We start from the raw sequence: 23,823 nt of genomic DNA on the forward strand, positions 1-23,823 counted from the left end.
TACAGTACTCTATGGCATTCCATCGAACGGAGGAACAGAGCGTGAAGCGAATGAAAAATGAAGATACGACGAATGAAATTAAATTTTTCGAATTCAGGTCATATCGATCTGAATATTAATAAAAACGCTCAAAGAACTTCGATCCCACTCGATATATTCACAGAAATCAGACTGGTAATACAATTGATCTTCGTTCAATTAGTTCAAATGTAACTCAGATACCATAGGTGAAGAGAGAGGAAGAGCTAGATGAAAAGTATAGGAAGATCTCGCGAACGGAAAGGGACAAGGGGTGAAAAAGAGGGGGCAGGTTGGCCGAGCACGAGGTTACCGTGGCGCGCAGGTAGAGGCATGGTTGCGTCGAGATTAATCTTCGCCCTCGACCAGGGAAGGAAGTTGGATTCCGTTTCCTGTCCGTAGGCGGTAGGTTTCGACCTTATAGCCGGGCTGACGCGGCAAGTTCCCGGGGCGGCGGTGTTTCTCGGGGTTAGTTGGAGTTACAGCCCAGTGGAGCGGCTAAACTCGACCCTTCCGCAACCACCCTCGTTTCTTCCTCGCCCACCGCCAGTTTAGTGGCTCGTCCAGAGTTGTAATCGAAGTATCCCGCCCCGCAAACCCTTTTCTGTTACGCAAATATTCCTGTACAGCTCGTGGCAGTTTCGTTTTCGCCCAGGGGTCCACCTCCTTTGTAAACGACGATTTATGACCAGGTAAATGCAAGGTACGATTTCTCTTCTTCGCGTAGTATTGTTTGTCGGCTGCGTACCGGAAGGACGTTCCGTGTTTCGAGTAATGAATCGGAATGATGGTATCAGCGCACCCAGATTGTTGTTAGAATTTCAGGCTTATGAGTTTTTAACAACAAATGCGCTTAGATCATGAATTTTGAATTGATTAAGAATGTAAAACGTGGAAAATCGAACCAATTTACATAACGTTATTTTAAAAGCAATCAAAGAAATGCAGGTGTAAAGTTGGGCAATTCTAAAGTTGGATGAACAAGATATTAAAATACTCGTGTAAAATTTACCCTTTCGAGACTTGTTTTCAACTGGAATATAACTTTGCTTCTCTACGCCTTAATAGAAAAATAGCAATCATCGACGTACCTAATTTGGAAACTTTCAGGTTTATAAATCTGCATTTCGCGTTTGCATACGATTAAGTTTCATGATAATTTCAATTTCAGATTAAAATGTTCTATTCTTCTATTCCACTTTCCGCGTACCAACCGTTAGAAGCATCAAAAACTTTTCTTCTCCTCGAATTCCCGCGTTTCCTCAAAATATCGCTCGACTCACCCTCAAAGGCAGCGCTGGACACGGAACCGACGCTCTACCTTTCCGCGACATTACTCCGATGCGAATTTCTTTGTGCTATCAGAAGAGGAGCCTCGAGGAACCTCTGAACCGATGGATGATTGTCGGTTATCCAGAAAACTACTCCTCATAGCGATGACATTTAACCAGAAACCCTTTGTATATTTATTTCCACGTCTTCTGTTTTTAATAAATGCGGATGGAATTCGATAGAGCGATCGCAAGCCGTAAGAAGCAGCGAGGAAGAAGATGCGTAAGAAATTCGTAGAAGAATGGAGAAGGATCACGACAGGCTGGTGTCACTCGAAACCGTAAAACCCCTCGTAAATTGCCTTAAAGCCTATCGATCGTGGACAGAGTGCGTCGGGTCCTCGATTCTCATCCCGTTCCAGTTCCCCGTCGGGCGATTTTAAGCGAACAAAAGCCATCCAGGACCGGCGATAAAAGTGTGTTTAAAATTCCCGCGTCGCCACGAGGCAATTGTTTTTAAGTCCGTCGCTAAGAGCCACCATCGGCCCTCCTCGCCCACCCTTTTACTTACTCACCCCTCGGAGTCTCATCGGTTCGCCGTTCCTTCTTCCTCGCCGCCCCTCGCGGCGTCCCTTTCAACGGCTGTCTCCCACGGCAACATCAGCCTTGTCTAATCTCCCGAGTTACGCGAAACTTTCCACGTAGCCGGGTTACTTTTTTCCACGCCCCTCTGCCTACCCCAACCGACGCTCACCCCCGTCCCCCTGACCTCAGCCACCGTGGTTCTCGACACGACGCGCCGTGCCGCGCGTATTTTGCATTCTCGCGGAATAAGTTTCAGAAAGGAATAATACGCGGCCGAGGGCACGGAATACGGAAGAAGTTGTCGGGAAGGGTAAGTGGCGGATAAAGGGAACGGAATTGAGTTTGGTCAACGAATTGAAAGATCGCTAACTTCTTCTCGCCGTTCGCCGCGTTTCACCGCCGCGTTCTCTATTTCGTGTCTCGTTATTGTTCCCAACGGTTTCTCCCTTTCACGCGGGGGCTTATATTTCCGTTTGCAATTCTACTTGGTTCAGCGAATCGCTTGTCGTATTTAGTGAGCCAAGAATCGTACATTTTTTTTTTCTTCTTGAACCGCGAGTTCTTCGAAGTTTTGTTTCACTGTTATAGTTTATAGTCTACGCGGCGTGCCTCGAGACTTGACATTAGTTTCAGGTGCTTTCCCTGTCGTCGTTAGCTCCAGTGGAATTGCTAGTTTTGCGTAACTCCAATAGGTTCAGTAGTTTCGGTAATTTTGCGTAGTCGCGCGCGGTCCTGGACATTTCGGTAACTTCAAGTACGACTGAAGTTTACCTGGAGTCCTATCGAAGGTTAAGCGAGAAGCTACGTGAAAGTTTCGCTGCAGTTATGAGGCGAAGGCTAATGCATCGCCAGCAGATAGACGGGGAAAAGTAAGTAGGATTTCTTTTCTAAAAATTATCGCAAATCTATCGTTTCTTTTCTGCACAATTTTCAACGTCGCAAAGTTCTCGAACTGTGTTAGTCAATCAGGTTATTTCAAGCATTCGTCATCGCACAGAGAGACCTGGCATGCGCGAAATAGATAGAGATTCGCGCACCGAAAGGCAATTAGCGAATTAGACAATTGAATACATAGCTCGACCGTCAGGTATTTCATAGCGAATTAATTCCACCGACATCTGTGACAGCATTGGCACAATTATTACGCGATCTGCAAACCGAGTGAGCTACTTATGTAAATGAGTGACGGTGATAAATTCGCAAGATACGTCAGATTAAATGTCAACGTCCGCCGTTCAATTTAAAGTTACACGTTAAGCAGCACACTTGCCCCCTCGGCTATGTGACTTATAAATAAGCGAAATTAATTTTACCAACGATCAATATATTACTACCAACCAAAATTGCATCGTCCACTAACTAACGAAAGAAACTTCAACCAAACACCATAATAACAAAACACCATTCAATTACCGCAAGCTTCCGGTTACCCACGAAATCCAAACTTCCTCGATCAACACAAGATCCACTCTGAGCAACCCTCACCACTCCAGCCAAACCAGATCTTAAACGAGCGACTGAAACGGCGACACCCTCCTTTCTGCCCTCTCGGCGCATATCGTGTTCACCCGTTACAAGACCACTCGGGACATCGGAATTATGCGAAGGAGAGGCAGAGTTATGTTCGAGGAGCAATGACTGAATTCACGTTAACAGCGGCTTCGCGAACGCCGCCAGCGAGCCACTTTCATTCGATCCGCGGCATCCCTGAAGCGTACGGAAACCCATGCAACTTCATCCCTTAACGGGCGGAACGTTGGAGGGGGTGGTGGCAGTCACTTAGGCCCGAGGCGCGTAAACATAAGCGCGTAAGAGCATCCGCTTAGGTGGAGCGATGGTAATTTACCAGGGGTGGTTACGGGGGACCGGAAGCCTCCCGTTGATGAACGGGTGGGGGCGACGGGATGGTTTGCCTGTACACGTTGCATCGTAAACGGGGGTACTTTGCGAAGCGGAGTCGGTGCGTTGGGTTGTTCGATGGTGGATCGTTCCAAAGAGGCCGCCGTAGCACGTGTCGTCGGTAAATTATAAGTGATTACACGGATGAATGCAGATGGATACGCCGGCCGCTCTGCGCTCGCGCCGTTTCAATTTGCATGCAGAGATTCGCGGTTTGATTTCATTACGATGCAATTACGGTGTAACCGTTTGAAGATAATTTATGGGCTGGCTCTTTTAGGGGCCACGAGTCTGCTCTGGATATGTACTTGAGACTATGAAATCGTATCGACGGCTCAAGATCAAATCGTTGCAATTCGAATTACGATATTTTTTCGTGCGAGCAATGCTCCGACGAAAGTCCATTTCGCGACTCTTATAAGATGTTATCGATTCTAAGTATGAATCAGCGAATCGCGAATGCATTCTGACGAAATTCCCACGCGCTACTTCTGTACGTTCTATCGGCATCGATTTCTTCCCCCGCGAATTTGGGATTCTGTCGAGGAAAAATCGAGGAAGCAAAATCTCCATCGGTGTTCGAGGTCTGGATTTGCTTCGTCAGTGCTGGTTCATCTTGCGCCAATGTTCCGAAAGTACTTCGGCTTCGTATGCACGGGAGTCTCTTAAGTGGTAACAGCTTCGTGTTAAATTGGAATCCTGGATCTATACACGCTCCGAACACCGTGTACCAAATGAAATTACTCAAAAGGGACCTTTAAATTACACAACCACGAATAGTGCAAAATCTATGAAATTGCGATCGATCATATTTTCCTTAAACGTTTGAATCTTATTAAAAAGTGAAAAAGTATTTCGAAAGCGAAACCTCTCGTTTCACCGTTTAATTCTGCTCCCCTCTTTCCACGTGATAATCCACCGTTTCGTCCACCCCGGAACAGGCACGCGAACGATCAGCTGCACACGTTCAAAGCCGAGCGGATTCGAGACGGTATTCCGGGTCTTCTGGGCGCGCGGCACGTCGCGAAAATCCCACGAATCGAGCAGTGTGAGAATTTAGTTGAGCCCATTTCGGGGGAGCCAGACTCCTCGAAGTTAACATTTCGCAGATCTACCCGTTCCCCATAGAAGACCCTTATTTCGACACAGTGGAGCGTGAAGAAAACGGCACGCCCGCCTCCGTTTCGGGGCTGGATATTCGCGAGGAACGAAGCGAGGAACGCGAAACGAAGCGAATCTCTCTGGCTTGAGACGGAAGGAATACGATCGGAGAAAGAGAGAGAAAGAGAGAGAGAGAGCTGGAATAAAACCATGCTTATCCCTCAGACTTCTTTTGGAATGATTACTTAACGATCGTACTGTATGTACATGGGTAATTGTAAAACCAAACAGGACGAATCACAGAATCGCTGTACCGAACTATTATAATTAATTGTTTTTTTTTATGTATTCAGTATCTTTATATTTAACCCTCTATAGAAAATTATTTTCAAAGTTGATCTTGGCCATTCTTGAGAAAAACAGTACAATAGCGAAGTGGTATAAAACAATATTTCAGCAACAAACGACATCAAAAATTGAATCGAAAACAGAAATCATTCATAATCCTTTGAAGTCTGACATCGATCAGTTTCAACGGTTATTAACTCGAAATCACAACAGCGTTTCGGTGTCTAGAAAGGAGCGGAGTTACTTGGCCGTCTCTACTTGAAGCTCCTCGCATCCGTCGAAGGGAAGATTAATCCTTCTCGAGCGTGCTCCCGCGAACTTTTCCCCGGGATTCTCATTCACTCGATAACCAATAACGCAACTTCATACCGCCTCCGGCAATGAAGCAACTACCCACCCACTGTCCCCTCGGCCGACCACCCTGCGATTCAATAACATTAACACCGGAGGAAAGCCTGGCACACTTTTAATCGCGAGCCGCCCTTCCGACCTCCGCGCTTCATCGCGAAAATCGCGTCCACCCCCCAACCCTTCCGCCTCTCGCGCCCCGCTTACCACCCGTCGCTGCCGCTGCTACTTTCAATCATTGAAAAAGTTCGTCTGCCTCGAAAACTCATTTCCCCCACCATCCGCCCTCGTTTCTTCTTTTTTTTTTTCTTTCAATTTACCCTCGGGCCAATCGTCCCTGTCAGCAGGAACGGCGAGGGCTCCACGGTCGGCCCGGAGGCGGAAACGGGGTGGGTGACGATCGGAAAGTCTCGAAAGTTTTCGAGCTAATTTGATTTATCGTCGCAGCCACTTGAGATTCGCGACCCGGCTCGTTCCACCCCTTGACTCGGCGGCCTCGTTGCCGAAGAAATTGGGAAGGGTCAGGGATGGGCTGGCTGGGCCGTAGCCGAGGGAGAGACCAGCCAGTCCGCTGCCGCTGGAATCTGTTATTGATTTCGCCGTTTCAACGTTGCGGATCGACTGGATGCGATTGATAAAGGACACCTTTGACTTTCTCTCCATATTTTCTCTCTCGTTCGTCCTCCGTCGCGATTCGTTCCGCGTCGAGGACCGCGGCAGAGAGGGTGAAGACTATTCTCGTCGATGTTTACAGGGACCTCTCGAGCAATCTATTTGTGGGTTATTATGTCTCATTGTTTTCGATGAATCTTGCAAGTGGATTACAAATTATTTAATTTTCCCATTGAACAACTTCGCTTAATGCAGACAGCAATTAGTACGAAGCCAAGAATGAACTCTCGTAAACTCGTTAATTGTACAATTACCCCAGCAATAAAGGGGCGAAGAAACGTTCTGAAATTTCGTTTCGGTTCACGTTCGTCCAACTACTTCCTGGCGCTCGATTTCATCGAAGACCAACGGCAACTGCGACACGTGGAAGACTCTCCAGGAGGAGGGTAGCGTAACGACGTTCGTTAAGCGTTGCCTACGATTACCGCCACGTTTGTTCGAAGAATAAGAAGCAGCAACCGTGCGCGGATGCCGAAGGAAGGGGTTGCGACGAATGGACTTGCCTAATCCTAAGTAAACGCCGCCACCTTCGCTCGAAGGTACCCGTCTGATCAAACATTTGTCTTTACCACTCGGTTGATTAAACGCCCGCCAAGTTTGTACTGCGTTCGAGCCTTCGGCGAGAGGACACGGAGCGACCGTGTCGGACAGGGGATAAACAGTCGGGCAAGAAATCTGAAGGGTGGAAACTCGATGATGAGGATTCTGACGGACGGGAGTAGCTGGTACGTGAGATGCGTCGAGGGGATAGGGAAATGGTTGATACGAACGGAAATGAGTAAATAGATGGGAGACTCATATTAACGCCTCGCGTGTTTAAACGCTCGTTAAGTGTGTACGGTATTATCCAGTGTAAACAGCCTTCGAGTCCACAACGCGAACCCGATACTTTGTCGTAGTCGTGCATACGTCGACGTTAAGTAAATTCAGCGACAAAGAAGTGAAACAAAGACGTGGGCGAGGTGATGTACAAAGTGGTATTAAAGGCAGGATACGAAATCGAACGATCGATGAAACGAGAGAGAGAATATAAGATGGAATATTAAAATGATAGCTCATGGAGAGAATGCAAAGGAAGAAAAAATTGAGGCTGCGTGCAAAGCGAGGGAAGGATACAATTAAAGCATCGTTGGTGAGTTACGAAATCTATTTATGAATAGAAAATTTTGTTGAACGCGGAGACGAGGTCCGCGAGGAAACGGTGCGAGAGTATATGGAACGTGATTAATAGAAGGAGCGTATCACAGAGGGAGTCGAGAGATGAATGATAGAAAGAAATGGTTAAAAATGAAACAGAGCGTTGCAGAAATTGAAGATCGAGGACGAAGAGAACGGAAGATCTGTCGAAACGAAGTACACGGCAAAGCTGTATGAAAGATAGAAACGAGTAGAGGGTTGATTAGAGAGGAAGGTGCTTCGAAATGAAATCTGTGTATGAAAAGGAAATCTAATACGTCGCGTGAACGTAACGCGGCTAAAATCAGAGAAACAGAAACTTGATCAAAAGTAGAAAATGGAATACGGAAGGGAGGGAAATTGTTTTAACGAGTAGAAAGGCGCGGACAAACGCGAAGGTGTGTTACGGAGGTGTGTTGTTCCAAGAAAAGGAAAAAGGAGCTATAAGCAAAGAAACGCGCGAGTCAAAGCTAAAGAGTAAAGCATCGCGAGCAAAAAACAAAGGAAAACCTTAAAAGCTGTATCAGAGAATAAAATATGACGAGGAACACGAACAAAGCGAAAATTAAACAGGACAGCCTTCGCGATTATAAAGAGATTAACGCACAGGTACAACTAAGAACAAACTGGAGGAGAAAAGATGCAGCGCGAAGAATCTCCTCTTTCTTCAGTTCCTGATTAATCGTCTTTAATCCTAAACGGGGAAGGCAGACAGCAGTTACAGCGGAGGTAGCGCAGGATTCTTCTCTTCGGTAGAAAAGGATCGGTGCGTTCCAGACAGGAAATTCCAAGTATCGCGCGTTTCATCCTACTGCTCGTCGGTTAGCGTGGAATTCACCTGCACGACCGTGTATTTTCCTCCCTGGTGAACGTGTATACAAACGATTTAACGTGTGCCTGAGTAAATACGTGTGAAACGAGCGAGGGGTGCGTGGCCTGGAGGGTAGGGAAACGGCTATCCATGCTGCTCGCATGCCGCTAATTTATCACTGTCTTTCCGTTGCTTCCGGGCCAATGTTGCGGACACCCGCCGATTTCGCGTCCCGCCCCCGCCCCCGCCACCCCTTTCCTATTCTTTCGCGGCCTTTCACGAGTCTGTCCGCCTTTTGTCGGCTTTTCGTTTAATTCGTCGCTATTTTCGCGATTCCCCATTGTCGGCGACTGTATAAACCGACCGCTGATTAATTCCGCGAGAAAGCTAAGGATTGTTCTCGGATTCAAGGCCTTTATTCGAGGGATGATGGGGATGAACTATTAGCGATTATTTCAATAACCGTCTCGGTTGATTATACGATAGCGGATGTTTGCTTGGAATAATTTTAAGATTCAAGTGAACGTTATAAGTCGATTGTAATTAAGTCCCGTGCAACAATAGAGACGTTTGTAATCCGTATAAGTCTGCGGGTACGATATTCGTCTGTTCTATTCATATCCGGAAAGCAATTTAACCGAAGCGGATCGATCCCAGTGGAATAATGGAACGCTTTATGGCTACGGATCTCGCGAATAAGAAATCCAACGATATCATCAGTGCACACGTCGCGCGGAACGTCGCGAATGTAAACGAGCGCATCTGCTCGGAAGTAATCTCGATCGCGTGCATAAAGGCGCAAGTAAATACGTACTGACAAACCGCACCGCTTAAGCCCCCGCTCGACTTCGATTCGGCAAATATTTGTTCCACCCGGGAATCCTCGTTGCCGTATTACAGCGCAGTCCGAGCACGGTTTCCATTTCGATAAATAATCTCTCCCAGGAACGCGCGTACCTCAGACGTCTACCCTTAAGTGTTTACGCCGCACCCGTCTCGCTCGCCTTCGTTAATTTCTGCGTGGATCGATACTTTCTCATCATCCCGCCTCAATTTCAAGACCCACGATCAATCCCACGGGGATGAAAGAACGCGAACTCGATGGAATCTAGAAATCAGGTCGAAGAATGTAAAATTCCTCCGCTTCACCGGGATTAGGTCTCGGTTTGGTTCCTTGCTTTCTAACGAGCTGTAATCAAGCTAACTTTCGCGAAAGGATGGGATGATTAAAGGAGCTCGCCGCGTTTTTGCACGGGTGAGACTTATTTTGTCGAAGAAGGAAAAAGAATATTTGTATAAAATGGTACTACATGAAAGAGGTCTCCAACGAAACATCGCGAAGAGTGAATTTGCCTAAATAGATCCGATCGCCTTGACCGAGTCAATAACGTCTCGAGTACATTCTCGTACACTCTCCACTCGCCTTCGACGCTTTCGTTCGCTCCACGACTCGAGGAATGCGGAGGACAACGCGTCAATGTGTCGTGTAGCAGTCCGTGGAAGAATACCCACCACATTTGCCTTGGAACGCCACTGTGATATTAGCACCCTTCGCGCAGGCTGCTCTGTTCAGTTCGCAGAGGGACGGGTAGTCGATCCCATCTGTGCCGCAGACAGGGCTCGATCCCTCGTGATCCCCTAAATTCGGACAGGATTCCAGACACTCGCAGGTGGCCTCGCTGCCGTCTCTGCTCCGCACGCATTGCGAGCCCTGAGTGCAATTTAGTTTCGCACACGGATCCTTGATTTCTGTAACAAAAAATTAATCGTCGTACTTTCGATTAAAAATTGTTTTAATACTAAAAAAAAAAAAAAAAAAAAAAAAAAACTATGGTACACAGTATACATCGTTGCGAAAAGTTTGTACCAGGTACATTGGATATTTAATTATATTGTAAAATTTTACATCTTAACACTGATTAAGCCAACGGACGTAAAGAAGCATAAAAAGAAGTCTTACGGCTACGTCTACGGAGATCGTAAGGATTACAATATCCCAGGGGGAAATGGAAAAGAATATCATCATCCCTTCGAGGTACGGTTCGGTGGATGGCAAGAACCGCGGCGGGCACGTTTAATCAATAATTTTTTTCTTCGACGTCACGGTCGTTCCGGCATCAAACGTAATTACAAACCGTAAACAGAGCCAGCGCCGTAAAGCAGCGTGAAATTAAATCCGCGTGATTCACGATGAATAAAGTATCGCCTGCCGTGGGATTTAGCCGTCGCGATAAAGTACACCGCGCGAGAGGTGACCGCGCTCCTGCGTCTCCTTTCTTCCCGGGATTTGGACAGATAAAACCCGTCCGTGAGAATATTCAGCCGCGGCTAATCCGGTGAGAATTTTTAATGGGACCAGCCGCGACGGAACGGGGCAACGCTAAGTCCAATTAAAACAGTCTTTCGGCCACGAAATCCGCGACCCTCATTTTGGGGTAGAGGGCGCCAGACACGGGCAGAGAAGTCTCTTTTTCTGGCTAGGGTTAACCGTGAATGCGATTCCTTCTGTAAAGCGATAAGTGTATTTTTATTCAAAAATTATGTACACCAAGGAAAGGAAGAAAATTACAAGGAAGAAAATCGGTGGAGAGTTTTAGGAAGGATGGAAGTTGACCCGTACAAGTAGTTTTGAATATTTTATGCCACGGAACACTTCGGAGGACCATGGACGCGAGTTTTTTCTTCTCGAGTTTCGTTACGTGTCCCCGTGAATATACGAATTGGGTCTCGTTGACCGGGAAGAGAATACGGAGAGGCCGAGGCGACGCTGTTTCGCTCGTTATTTGCGCTCAAGTACCTTTTGGGAAAACGTAGCAGCACTGGGAGATCGTCAACACCCCGCACAGTATCAACACGGCTTTCTCTATCATTGTCTATCACCCCGTTTGGCGTCCCTTCTGCAAATTAAACCGACCATCATGCATCTCGCCGTTGTTAATGCCAGCTCGAATAATCTACTTGATCAGCCGTAACGAAATCTGCAACCACTTCGTTTAATTGTCAATCCATTAACACGTTCCATGTGGGACCGATTTTTGGGTATACACCGCTTTACAATTAAATAGTTTTGCTTCCGGCGTACACTTTACAATTTTTACAATAGTATAAAAACCATATTAATCAAGAAATGGACGTAGAGGAGTTTGCATTACACATTTGCTAGCATTTTTTGGTCCTAATGGAAAATTCAACGTTTCAATCCCGCAACACGGGACGTGTTAAACAAAATAACCATTTACATCGATCAATAATCCTCATATTTCCACGACCGCCATATCGAGCGCACGCAACGCGTCCTTTTAACTAACAAACCAACGTGACTAATGGATTAGAAAGACAATAAAACCGACCGGGAACCATATTGGGTTCGAAAGTAATCAGTCTTCGGAAGACGCGCGCGTTCGATCGTCAGCCGAGAATTGTTTCGTCGTCGTTACTCCCCCGTTCAGCCACGATTGACAGTGGTGGCGGTAAACGTTTGTGCCGGCGCCGACAGCCAGCAGTTCAGCCGGATGATGGATCGCGGCCTCGTTTGCATTCAATAACTCCCGTCCCGGTGTATTTTCGATTTGCCATTCACCGCAACCCGATTATCGTCGTTAACGCATTTAATTCGCCGGCCACTCATCGTCGCCCCGTCCCGATCGATGCATTATTAATTATCGGCATGACAAACGCAATTAGCGGTCGGTTATCCGGCGGCGGCGGCGGGTGCCACCCCCGCCGCACGAATTTGTCCCCTCCTCAGTCGCGCAATCCTCCTAATGGAACGAATTCTCCTAATGTAACCAGCCGGGGAACCTAATAAATCGGAATGACGAGCGCCCCAGCACCGGAGATATCCCGCCGAGTTTCGAACTGGCTCCAGTTGGAATTTCGGCGAGCATTTTCACGGCGGCTGAAACGAATTTTACGCCAGCCCGGGAATATTCCTGCTAGGGATCGTCCCAAGTATTCCACCTCGTTACGCCAGGCCTCCTCCCTCCTTTTCGCCTTATAAAATGAACGGCCACAATTTGGGGATTCATTGTTCTTGGATTTGGATAGTTTTGCCGAAATAGAAACCACCGGGAATCGGGAATTTCATGGTACGTTTCAATGGTTGATATTAACGGTGGTGGCCACGGTAGAAACTCGTGGCCGAGGTAAAAGTTGAAATCGCGAGGAACAGGGCAGCGCCGGAATGGCTGTACGGGTAGAGACGATTAAAAAGAATTTTTATCGGATTAACTTGAAAGTTTGATTGATTTGAATTTAACACGTTCCACGGGGTTAATTCTACGGGGTTAATCGAGATTACGAAAGAAGTTTCCCCTATTTCGATTGGACTTCGAAACTGAATTATGCTGGCTGGAACGTTCGACGAAATGAAGCACGAAGAATGCCATTGACTAAGCTGATCGAAAATGTTACGAGCTAAACGAAACTAAATAAAAATCGTACCGCGTGGCTGTTCGAAAAAATATTTGGCCGTCGAAGCGTTCACGTCGGGAGGCCGAAGAATTGAAAATAAATAACGTATCCAAATGAAAAACCATCTGGAAGTTTATCGGCCGTCGACAAGCAGAAACAATCAATCAGCTTTTAAATTGCCGTCTTTTTTTAGACAGCCGAATCCATCGTTTAATCCGTCGCGTTCGTTCATTTAGCGAACGGGAGATTAACATTCCCTCGGAAAGTATCGCGCGGCCATTCGCCGAGCGAAATAACATTGGATATCAGTTAGTCGCGTACGGAATAGAATCGAAAAGCCAACTTAATCGAGCTCGCGAACCAATCTTGTCCGAACGCTGGTTTTGTCGGACGCACGTGAAAAATTGAATAACCGATTCGAACGATGAAAAGTACCGCCGTGACGTCCGTTAAATATATAATCCCAGTCTCCTTTCTTATAGAATATGTCCAATTACCATTTCAACGGCGCACGAGCGTCCGTTTTCAACGAGATTAATAAAAAACAGTTGAACAGGTTTGGAAATGTCCAACTCGTTTATTAAATATGTAGTTTTTACTTTTCTATCTATCCGGATAACTTTATCCTGGAATAATTAATATTGCGCGATGGAATCTTTTTGAAAGCTTCACGCGATACTTTGAGCAGCGTTTGATAGCACAGCTTAAAAATGGATGCCTCAGAATGCAATTTTTAATAGAGACTCCACATCGAAATGTACAGTTACTTCATCGGAGAGGGAAAAACTAATTTAAACGTATATCTCCAAAATGAATTCCGCCGCTGATACCTTCGCAACTTTTTCTAACGCCTCTTAATCCGCGCCGGAATATTCATCCGAAATATATTCGTCCAGTTCCGCGTGGATCGAATTTCGAAGCGGGCGAAAAACTCGGCGAAGTTCCTCCCTCTCGTTTCGTACGACCTCTTCGCGAGGGTGTCGACGTGATATCGTAATTAATAATCCATTTTGCCGGTTTTTGCCGGCGCACCTGACCGTCGCAGCTCGCCGCTTACGGATAATTTATTATCGGCGAGCACCGCATTATCCCGGTGTACATCCACGCCAGGTTCTTCGTTAATGCTCGTCGGAAGGTCTGTCAAGCGTCGATGGCTATCGCTCGCCAACTCTACGTCTTCTTTTTTCGATCCGCCTCGTGATACGCTTATACCACGATTTCACCGTAATATATTTTGTCGTATCTCCTCAGACAGACTTGAAAATTTGATTTTTCGTTCCGGAAGAAATGAAACGAGCAACGTGTTAATTTTCGTGCAAATTCTATTCGATCCGTTACGGTATTCTTGTATGACGTTCCTGGGCCATTTTAAAAGAAATTACTGATAACTGTTTGTAACACCTTAGTTAAATGCTAATACACAACTATCGTAGCAATTGGAAAAACGTTTGCTTCCCGACAGTTCTGCCTACAATATGACAGCTTCTCGTTATGGGTCGTCTGGTAAAGCATGATCGATGACTGCATCCTCGCCAATACCATTTCGCCATTTTCTTCTACATACTCTTCTATTACTAATGGACTTTTTCCATTTTCAAAAATGACATTTGTGCGTTAACATTTTATTTAAATATAAAAAGAGATCTATATTTCACTAGAACTACCATTAACTAATTTTTTCCCAAAACTAGACTTATACCACTTTCAAAAATACACGTCTCATATTACACAACGTCTCATATCTTGGTTACAGTGTTTGCATTTGTATTTCTTGTCTTTTGTCATAAATACCACTAATCTTTGCCAGTTTAATATTGAAGCGCGATACTCGATATAGAACTGTGTATACATATATAAGAGGGAAGAGAGGGAAGGATTTCGTCCTGAGCCTGCTAGTAGACTTATCAGTAAAGCTACCTAAATGACGGAGTCGTGCCTTAGACGCGGGTATATTAAGGACAGATCAGAAATTCTATTATATGAAAATGGAGACGGAATCGAGTAGTACCTTCGGGGAACTGTATTACGTATGTTAAGGTTTGCTGTCCTTCTAATAGCGAGTGCTAAAGGACCGCCATAATATAATCTCCGTTCACTAAATGGGATTCCCCGAATCGAGATTATTAGGCCACTTGCAGCAGCACTTCTTCAAGTAAACGTCCAAAGATGATGACGAAATGATCGATGATCGGATTAGCAGTTTACGTACCGATGATTGCCAATTAGTACGTCATTATCGAAACGTACGTGGCTTGCGCAGAGGCTGGGGCAGAACGTTTTGGCAGATAACGGTGGAGAAGATGAAAGGGGAGGATCAAGAGGAGGGAATAATGGGATCGAAGGGTCGCCTGTGTGTATGGCCGGCAGAGTCGGACCGTGTCAAATGAGCCTCGTTAGGCAAACTTTGAGAACAGCCCGGATATTGTTCGACCAGGAAACAGAGAAGTGGACTCGGCTGGGTGAATGATGACGAGGGTCGTTCCAGATAAGAATTCGCCCCTTTCTTGGCCCGCCTTATTCAATAATCTGACCATCGTAATGTATAAGAGCCCATTAATCCACCTTAATGGCCGCCACTTATGGCCACGGACTGTTACGGCCTTTTTATTGGTTACCTGTGACTGACGGATTTCAGCCAGCGGAGTTTTATTTATTCCATTCATTCGTCGTACCGTCTAATAATTGGATGACTGGACCATTATAATGGACCATAAATTAGAAGCGAATTATAATCCATTGTAATACAGACAAATCTTATTTACGCTTATCTAGCTTATCTAGGACGAAGTGACAAATTAGTTTCTGGGATAGCTATTATCGTTTTGAAATAGTTTGCGCGTCGAACCTTTCCTCCGTGTCGTACCTTTCCCCATTGAATAACAGCTACGCCGGTTCAGACTGTGCTCGAATCAAAGTTATTAGCACGGCCAGCTCGGAAATAAATCTCGTCGCGACCGATATCAGAAGGGTTCGAAAGATACACGACGCGTCGAGAACTGGGTCGCCGCTTATAATTCGCGTGGCGGCCGCAACTTCCGCCGCGCGGGAATTTTGACGCGACAACGTTACAAATTCTCGCGGCCGGTTGCCGCCACGAGTGGAAGAAGGAAACCGATATTTTTCATTTCGATTCCGCCGGCCGGCTGTTAATCAATCCTTGCTCGATGCGTGCCGTTAATCTCGCGAGCTGATTCCCGCGAACGTCATCAATTTTCCACGGCCTTTAACTCGTCGTGAGCCAGCTCGCTTATCCTATATACCTGACCGAATTTTCAACCAAAGTGGATCTTTCAAACGGAGCAACGTTACACGATTTTCAATGTCTTCTATCCATTAATTCTTAATTAAAATCGTGCTTGAATCTCATGAAAGGGAATCATACGTTTCGCATACCTTAGCTGATAATTGAAATCTTGTTAGAAACTCCAAAGAAATGCGTACGCGAATATTTGCTGTGCGAAACAAAATTTAAGGAGGGAAACATCAGAATAGATTTATAAACAACTTGAACCTTGATCGTAAACTACGATTATATCTCATATCTGTTGCAAACGCAGCGGAACCATTTTCCATTCGACTCGAGGCCTGGTCAAATGTGTTCCGAAGAGACGTCGGAGAACAAATTATTCGAACGCGCGGGTTGCAGAGAGGTACAATAGGGCACCGCATTAGATCGGCATAAACGAGATCGAAGGAGGGAGGAATCCGACAGTAGTGATTAACGAGCGAGTTTCGCCTGTCAGGCGGACGTTTCTATGGTCGTAAGCGGATATGGGCTGTTCGGTCAGAGTGCGTCGGTAGTAAAGGCATCAGATTGAATTCGGGATTGAGCTCCGGTATGTGAAAGGATAGAGAGGATGACGTGCTACGTCGTTCCTGATAAGACCTGCCTGCGAAATTATGTGAACACGTCCCCGGCAATCCCATGTCTGTCGTGTACCGTCTGTGCCCCGACAATGGGACGTCCCTCCATGTCCGGCGCGTGAAAAAGTTAGACGGGATGCCTGTACAACTTTAAATCGCGTGTATTCGAGAAGTAACGTGGTGTCTGGATCGATGGAAATCAGTACAGAAGTGGCGGTATATATTTAATCTTGTTTAAAGTAGTTGTCGTGCGTTCGTATAGCGAAAAGAAGTGAACTGTCTGAATATCTTGGTGTAATTGTTTCTTTGAAATCTTCTGTCGTGTCCAACATGCTTCGAAAACTCGAAACCATATTCTACTTTAAAGGAATGAGAGAAAGATTTGCTCTGCGTAATGCGTCCCGTTCATAGAGGAAGATACTAATTCCATTGAGCTCCCTTGACTTGGGGGGATTGGGGATATGCATGTATAATCGGATTTTAAGAAGACTCAGTTGAGCTTCGTTTTAATACGTCTAATTCCAAGAATATAAATTATAATTTCCGTAAAAATGTCAGATATTCATTTCTTTCTAGGCGAAAGATAAACATTTTGGGGTTTAGAGATGTTTTAGGGATTAAAGATTTGCCCTTATTAGCGCAGTTGACTCGCACTCTCTTTTGCAAACATGCTATTTTAACCTTTGTTTTTTTAAATGTCAGTCTACAGTTTGTGTTACTTTTGAAACGAGAGTTCAATGTACTCGGCCAGTTCAACGAGAAACCACGCAATCCAATTACGATTTTATTGGTTACAAACACGACAAGCGTGACGAACATTTTTACAGGCGGAAGGATCGTTCTTTTGTCACGGTATCATTAACGGATCAAATCACTAATCAATTCTCGCCTCATTCAACGGGAACAATGGACTTCGTTCCCGTCGTGCTCCGCGCCGTCTCTATTCGGCTGATCCTAACATCGTCGCAGGAAAAGAGAGGAAAACGGATGAGGTCGACGGAAGAGGTATTAAAAGCGCAATTATCGCGAGGCTTAATTACGAGACTCTTGTAACATCAGCGGCTTCTCTTCGTTTTTCCCTTTTCCTCGTCGTTCTCCAACGAAAATCTCCTCTTTCCGCTGTCTACCTCTCCCCTTTCTCCTTCGCAACGCTTCGCCATGACATCGCTTGGCTTTTCAAGCGTGATAATCAAAGCTTACCAGGACCATTCTACCATTAAGACAAACGAGAAAGAATTTGTTTCACAATGTCCATAAAATACTTCGAGATTGATCAATTATTGTCCCCGTTTAAGCTTCAATATTATTGTGTACCATTCAACATTTTATATAGTCGCGTTCTTTTCAATCTACTGCTGTGAAATTGATGTTCGAAAAGAGGGAAAATGGTATCTAAATCCAGGTTTAGATACCACTGGCTTGCATTACCAGAGACACGCCTGGTTTCTTTCATTTCTTATCAAATCCAGGTCTAGCTGTCGCTATCGACATTATGGTGCACCCTTAAACAATCCGATCCCAGCACCCCACCCTCCTCGTGTCATCGAGCGTGCATCAGGTTTCGAAAATAACGCTATCCATCCGACGTTAAAACTCCGTGTTATCGCGGTTCGATTTTCAGAAACACGACAATCCGGTCGCAGTATAATAACGAGAACGACGTTAAACCACCCCTGGAGAGCCTATCCGTAGCATAACTTTCAGACGAGATCCCGGCGTAGTCCGTATTGTATTCCGTTCCATTTCCCGGCGTGTTCGAAAATGCGAATACAATCCTCGCGCGAGGACACCGCCTCCAGCGACCGAGGGTGCTCTTCCAGCTCGTATCTTCCCGCGGAATTCAAGCCGCCCGGTGTAATCACGTAACAACGCACCGGCGATCGAACCCAACCGGCCCATGGGTAAACGCTGTCGGCTCTAGGTCGCTCGTTTCCCAGCCTCGCACGACGTTCTACGACGTGGCTTACATCGTCGTCCGATATTTCGAATAGCCGAGGACTTTTGCGCAGCGAACGCTCGTCGATAAAAGATAGAGACGTATCAATTTTAGGGTAATTCATTTTACGTAAATCAAGCTACTTTCTTACGACGCGTGTCGATGATTTCATCTAAGGCTCGTTGAAATATAAATTTTCCCAAATTCAAGCAATATAGATGTTTTTTAAATTTTCTTATGGGATAGATAATGTTCGCAACTCTTTGATTTTTAAGGGATATTTTCTCTGATTATTGCAATTAATTGTCCGACTCGGTTGATATTGTTGCAGGTATGCAACGTGATTGGTCACCGTTAGTGCATTAATGACGAATCATCATTACAATTAAAGCGTAACAGGGCAAATTATCGTAGGATGTAATTGTTCGCGGTTTGGATCTGTGATCGTGCAACTAATGGATCTGTTGACTGGTTACGGGTGCAGAACGTTTCAGAAGTTGCTCGTGCATTATACGAATCGTTAGTTTTAGCTAAATGAAAAATTCCGCTCGATTTTCGTTTACCTTTGCCGATCGATCGGTGTCGTTATTAATTTCAACCGTATATATTCGTAATCTGCTTTGAATAACGAATGAACGCGTGTGTCTTCTCATTATTAACAATAAATTAATTCTATAACATGAACCGCCTCGTATTGCGTAGCATGGTCCCAGCGAAATTAATTGTTTTCAAAGTTTCATTAAATATCACCTGCATTTCTCTCCTTCTTTTGATACGATCATAAAATTATTCTTCGTTTAATTATTAACTGTATTCGCCACTGCAAATTTCGCTTTATTAATTACAGTACAAAATCGATGCCGCTCTCCGCAGTTAACGCACTCATCGCCGAATCTGTCTCAATTAACTTCCAGAATTATTTAAAAAGTCATTTCCTCCAAATTATTTTCGAACGTTCGAAATGTTATCGGCAACAAGGGTAAAGCGGTCGAAGTGGCTTTATCCGATTTCCACCAGTACAATTATTCACCTCTTTCATCGCGGTCCGCTGAAATAACAAAAGGACTACGGTCGGATAATTTTAGATACATAATCGATTCTAAACTGTTTCAGTCGCTTATCTGGTTGGCTAACCACTGCTGTCCTCGTTCCACTTATCTGTGCCCTGTTCGGAAGAAAGGAGAACGGTAACCCCAATCTAGACAACGACAACGTCTGCCTCTAATATTGTATAATGCTACAGTAATTAACCCTCTCGGTGGTACGGATTCACATGTATGCGAGCTTGTATAGAAAAATCAAATTAGCAACAAATTGATTTCTCTAACGCGTATATTTTTCTCGCCATTAGACGTACCAATATTAAAATGGTTACAGTCAAATATTAATAATTCATCAAAATATGGTATTTCACTTGAAAATAAATTCACTTCGAGTCAGCGATGGTAAACTATTATGATTTGTAGACTATCGGATCGAACGGTTTATATGCTGCGTGGTCTTCGCATGCCGCGTGGGAACGGTAAACGACGTGGCAAAGTTGCAATACGATAAAACATTTCGATGCAGCTGGTAACAAATATAATGAAATGTAACCATGCGGAACCAGTAATGGGTTTAATACTCTACGCATAATCGCGCACTGGATCGAACATTATCCAGTCTACGGGCCTTCATACGTTGTAACGAAATTTAACACAGAACGCGGGCCGCGCAGTCGGATAGACGCACGCGAAATTTCAATTTCGCGGGCAAAGTGGCCGAACGAATTATGAAAATTGACACGATCGAACGGGACGCTTTTAGTGGTCTTCAACGTTGAGTTAAATGTAAATAATATTAGTTATCGATAATTACTATCGGCGCCATTTTCAGGAACGGAGGACACAGGGAATATAAAATTACCAGATGCGGATGGAAATGCATTAGGCTAATACAAGCGTGGCATAACAGAACGCATAAAGAATTTCATTAAGGCTAATGGCTCCGGAAGGAGAAGAGAAACAGGATTTTTCGTACTAACGAAATAAAAATTTAATAACAGTAACGTATAAAGCGGAGAAATTAAACTACATTTTTAAGAAGCTTTATCTTCCAGCTCAGTAATATAACACGTCCTGTCTACGTTGGAAATGCAATCCAATCTAAGCTAGACGTTCATTTCTAAATTCAGATCGTATCTGTTACTATATTCTAAATTAAACTTAAATCTCTCGTATGTTAACTCTCAGGTAAATATAATAAAACAGCGTAACCAAGTCATCATTCTTCCCTTTCGTCCCGAGCGAAATTTCCGCGGGTCTCACGTACACGGGTAACGGCGCAACAATTTTCCATCGCGTTGCATCTGATTTCTTCCTCGCCGTGACTCTCAGAAACTAGACCAACATCTGTTACAAGGACTAAGCTAGGACATTCTCCGAGTGACTGTAACCTTGAAAGGACACAGGATCCCTTAATCTTAGCCAATGATCGTCCAGCCAGTGGCATCCTAGATCCACTTATCTGGCCGGCTGACCGCGTACGGACACGTTCCACTTATCTGTCTTCCCGACCGAAGGCGCTTTTGTTCGAAAAGCGTGCCAGAAGCTCGCTTGCACGCGTGTACACCGCGGATAGTCCATTATCTATGCTAATTAACGTAGCGCCGACCCCTTGGCCTGGGACACTCCGAAGATCAGTGCTATGGTTGCGTAAGAAGGGCGGCAAGGGTTAAAGAGGGTGGACGAGGAACTCACTGACGCGCGCCTCGTACCGATAAAGGCCAATTACACCGTTATCTGATTCAGACACGAGAGCTATCCGTGTGATTTTTGGATGGGAAGACAGGCTTGTGATTCGTTTCGCGGGAAGATTAATATTTTCCAACAGCTCGAATCATTCGATCGCGAGATTCGATCTTGGCTCGAGCGTGCGGATAACGTTCCATGTGTCGTGCATGTGTGACATACGCGTGTGTAAATGGATTTTGTGGGAAGCGAATTGAACGTGTGACCATGTTTCGCGTACGCTTAATTTTTACTTCAACTCGTGTGCCTTTAGTTTTAATATTTCATGCATTATTGGGTAACGTTTCGTACAATTTGTAATACAGAAGCCAACGAAGGTTCGTAAAGTGAGATTTGATAGGGCTTCAAAGGTTAAGTTGCGAAGTTGATGCAGCTGAAAGGATCTTAGTGTAAGTCGAAAAGTGTTTCGGATTTCAGCAGCGTTACAAGAGTTACAGCTTTATAGAGGATTTAATGGTAGATCGATGGTTATACGCGGCTATTACTTGGTCGCTGCTTGGTACAGACAGCTCTGCAGTACAAATTAATATCATAGAAGCACTTTAGAGCATCTGTATCGCGATAAGTTGTTACTCGTTGACATTCGTATCGAATTTCCTTTCTCGATATATCAGATACTAAGTAAAGCTCTTCTATCAATATTCAATGAATTATTATTATTTACAAAACTGAAAAATGGCGATATAAACTCTCGACTGTTGAGGGAAAGAAAATTACTTAAAAAATTATACAAAATTTGTCTTTCTTTCACTCGAGTTTCGATTGACAAATTTCTTGCGAAATAAGAAGTATCCGAACGGTACTCCACAAGGAACAGGTCTTACGTTCGAAAGCTACCGAACGTATTCCGACTGTAATTGCTCGGAAGTTCAGGCTTTCGGAGGATCGACGAAATTGCATGACATCATCGCGGCTACGTTACTTTTCCAATACAGCGTATCGATTTCACGTAGGGCACTGCCAGGGAACATCTGAAAAGTTTTAATTCGCGACATCGTCCGGTGGAATCACGGGGGAATTTCAGAAATTCGCGACATTCCGCGCTATTACCACCGCCATCCCGTTTCCTAGCGCTCGCTAGTTTTGATTTCGACGGGAGTTCTCCGCGAACTGGGGAAGGTTTTAATTTGCGGGATTCCTTGCCGCGTGAAATTCGAAGAATCCGTAAAATTTACAAAATCGGTTCGCGACCCCCTATTGCCGCTGGTATCGTCCCAACGAATTCGCCCGATTTCGCGCATATCTTCTACGAATGTCACCGGGAACATTCTCGCGCGCCCAATTTCCCGCGGAATTATGCCTGTATGAATTTTCGAAACGAACCCAGAATTCCTGGAATTCTCGGTCAGAAGGGGGAAAATGTCTCCAGCGATGAAATGAAACCCCATTTGGTCCCAGCAGCCTGGAACAGTTAAAATTCAACGTTCCAAACCGCGTTGATCGCGCGACTGGTTAAAGGTACAGCAAACTCGTTTCAGCTTCCTCGAGGATGTCATTTTTTCGCGGGAGAACTTGCAGTTTGAAAGTTTCACGAACGACGCGAGGGAACAAGACGATTCGCTTCAAGTGTCTGCTCGTCTACGCTTAAATGAAAATGAACGCACGATTCGCCAACTTTCTTCACCAACTACGGCAGTCAACTCTTTTGGAACCGTGTATGTTAAACGCAATTTACTGCACACCAGGCAGCAACAGTAAGCTCAACATCGTGCACGCGTGCACTGTTGCGCGTCCCTCGTAACACGGTGCAACGCGTGGCGTGCGAACGCGAGTAATTGCGAGATAAATACACGCGCGTTAACGGGAAGCCGTCATAGTTACTTTCATTATGCCAGTGTACGGTTCGCAGTGCTCCTTCCGGAAAGAGTCTTCGTGTTTCTGTGGTAAGTACGATCGATTCGCGAAGGTTATAATGATAAAACTGGTAATTAAACTATTATAAAAAAAAGAAAGATGATTTTTAAAATGCAAAGTCTTTCGAAATGTATTTGTATTGAGATACGAAAACTAGGTAAAAGGACCACGATTGTATAGCTTTATAAGTGAAACTTATAAAGCATCCGAGCACTTTTGCAGCTGGCTGTACATCGAGCTCGTTAACTATAGGAGTGTTTTCTTGCCGGATTGAGACCGTAACACGAAGGAGAGCCGGCAAGAAAAGAAATCGTCCGTTCCATTACCCTGGTGAACACTTTAAATCCTCTTATTTAAGGCGGCTGGTTAACTTCTTCCCCTCCGCTGACTTTTATCGCCGTTCCATCGATTTATCGCGCGTCGTGCCGGCAAAACATCCCCGAACGCCCGTCGGAAGCGATCGATCGCAAACCGTAGTCCACTTCTCCATCGGACGACTGTTCGATTTCTATTTCTACCCCATTGACAAGCTTCTACTCTCGAGCGTGAAAATAAATCTCCCATTTCGAACCATCGTTTCGTTATTCGAACGCAAAAATTCTTGCACGGCTCGTTGCACGATTGAACGAAAAAGGTAGAGGGAAAGGAAGCGTATGAAAAACACGCCGGGAAATCTGAGGCGGCTGGAGAATCGCGGAAATCTGAGGCGTGCGGAGCGACGGGGCGCATAAGTTGCGA

At 45.2% G+C, this 23,823-nt stretch overlaps 1 protein-coding gene across 14 annotated transcripts in view; it reads right to left on the bottom strand.

Moving 5' to 3' along the window:
• LOC143425434 (agrin) overlaps nt 1–23,823 on the bottom strand; it is a 371,036-nt gene that overhangs the window by 23,020 nt on the left and 324,193 nt on the right. For all 14 annotated transcript variants that reach the window (XM_076898201.1, XM_076898200.1, XM_076898199.1 and 11 more), the window contains one exon: nt 9,742–9,978. In XM_076898201.1, coding sequence (XP_076754316.1) covers nt 9,742–9,978 — 237 coding nt within the window. The remainder of the gene's footprint in view (nt 1–9,741; nt 9,979–23,823) is intronic.

The sequence above is a fragment of the Xylocopa sonorina genome, chromosome 7, assembly GCF_050948175.1.
Source record: "Xylocopa sonorina isolate GNS202 chromosome 7, iyXylSono1_principal, whole genome shotgun sequence".
NCBI classification, from domain to species: domain Eukaryota; kingdom Metazoa; phylum Arthropoda; class Insecta; order Hymenoptera; family Apidae; genus Xylocopa; species Xylocopa sonorina.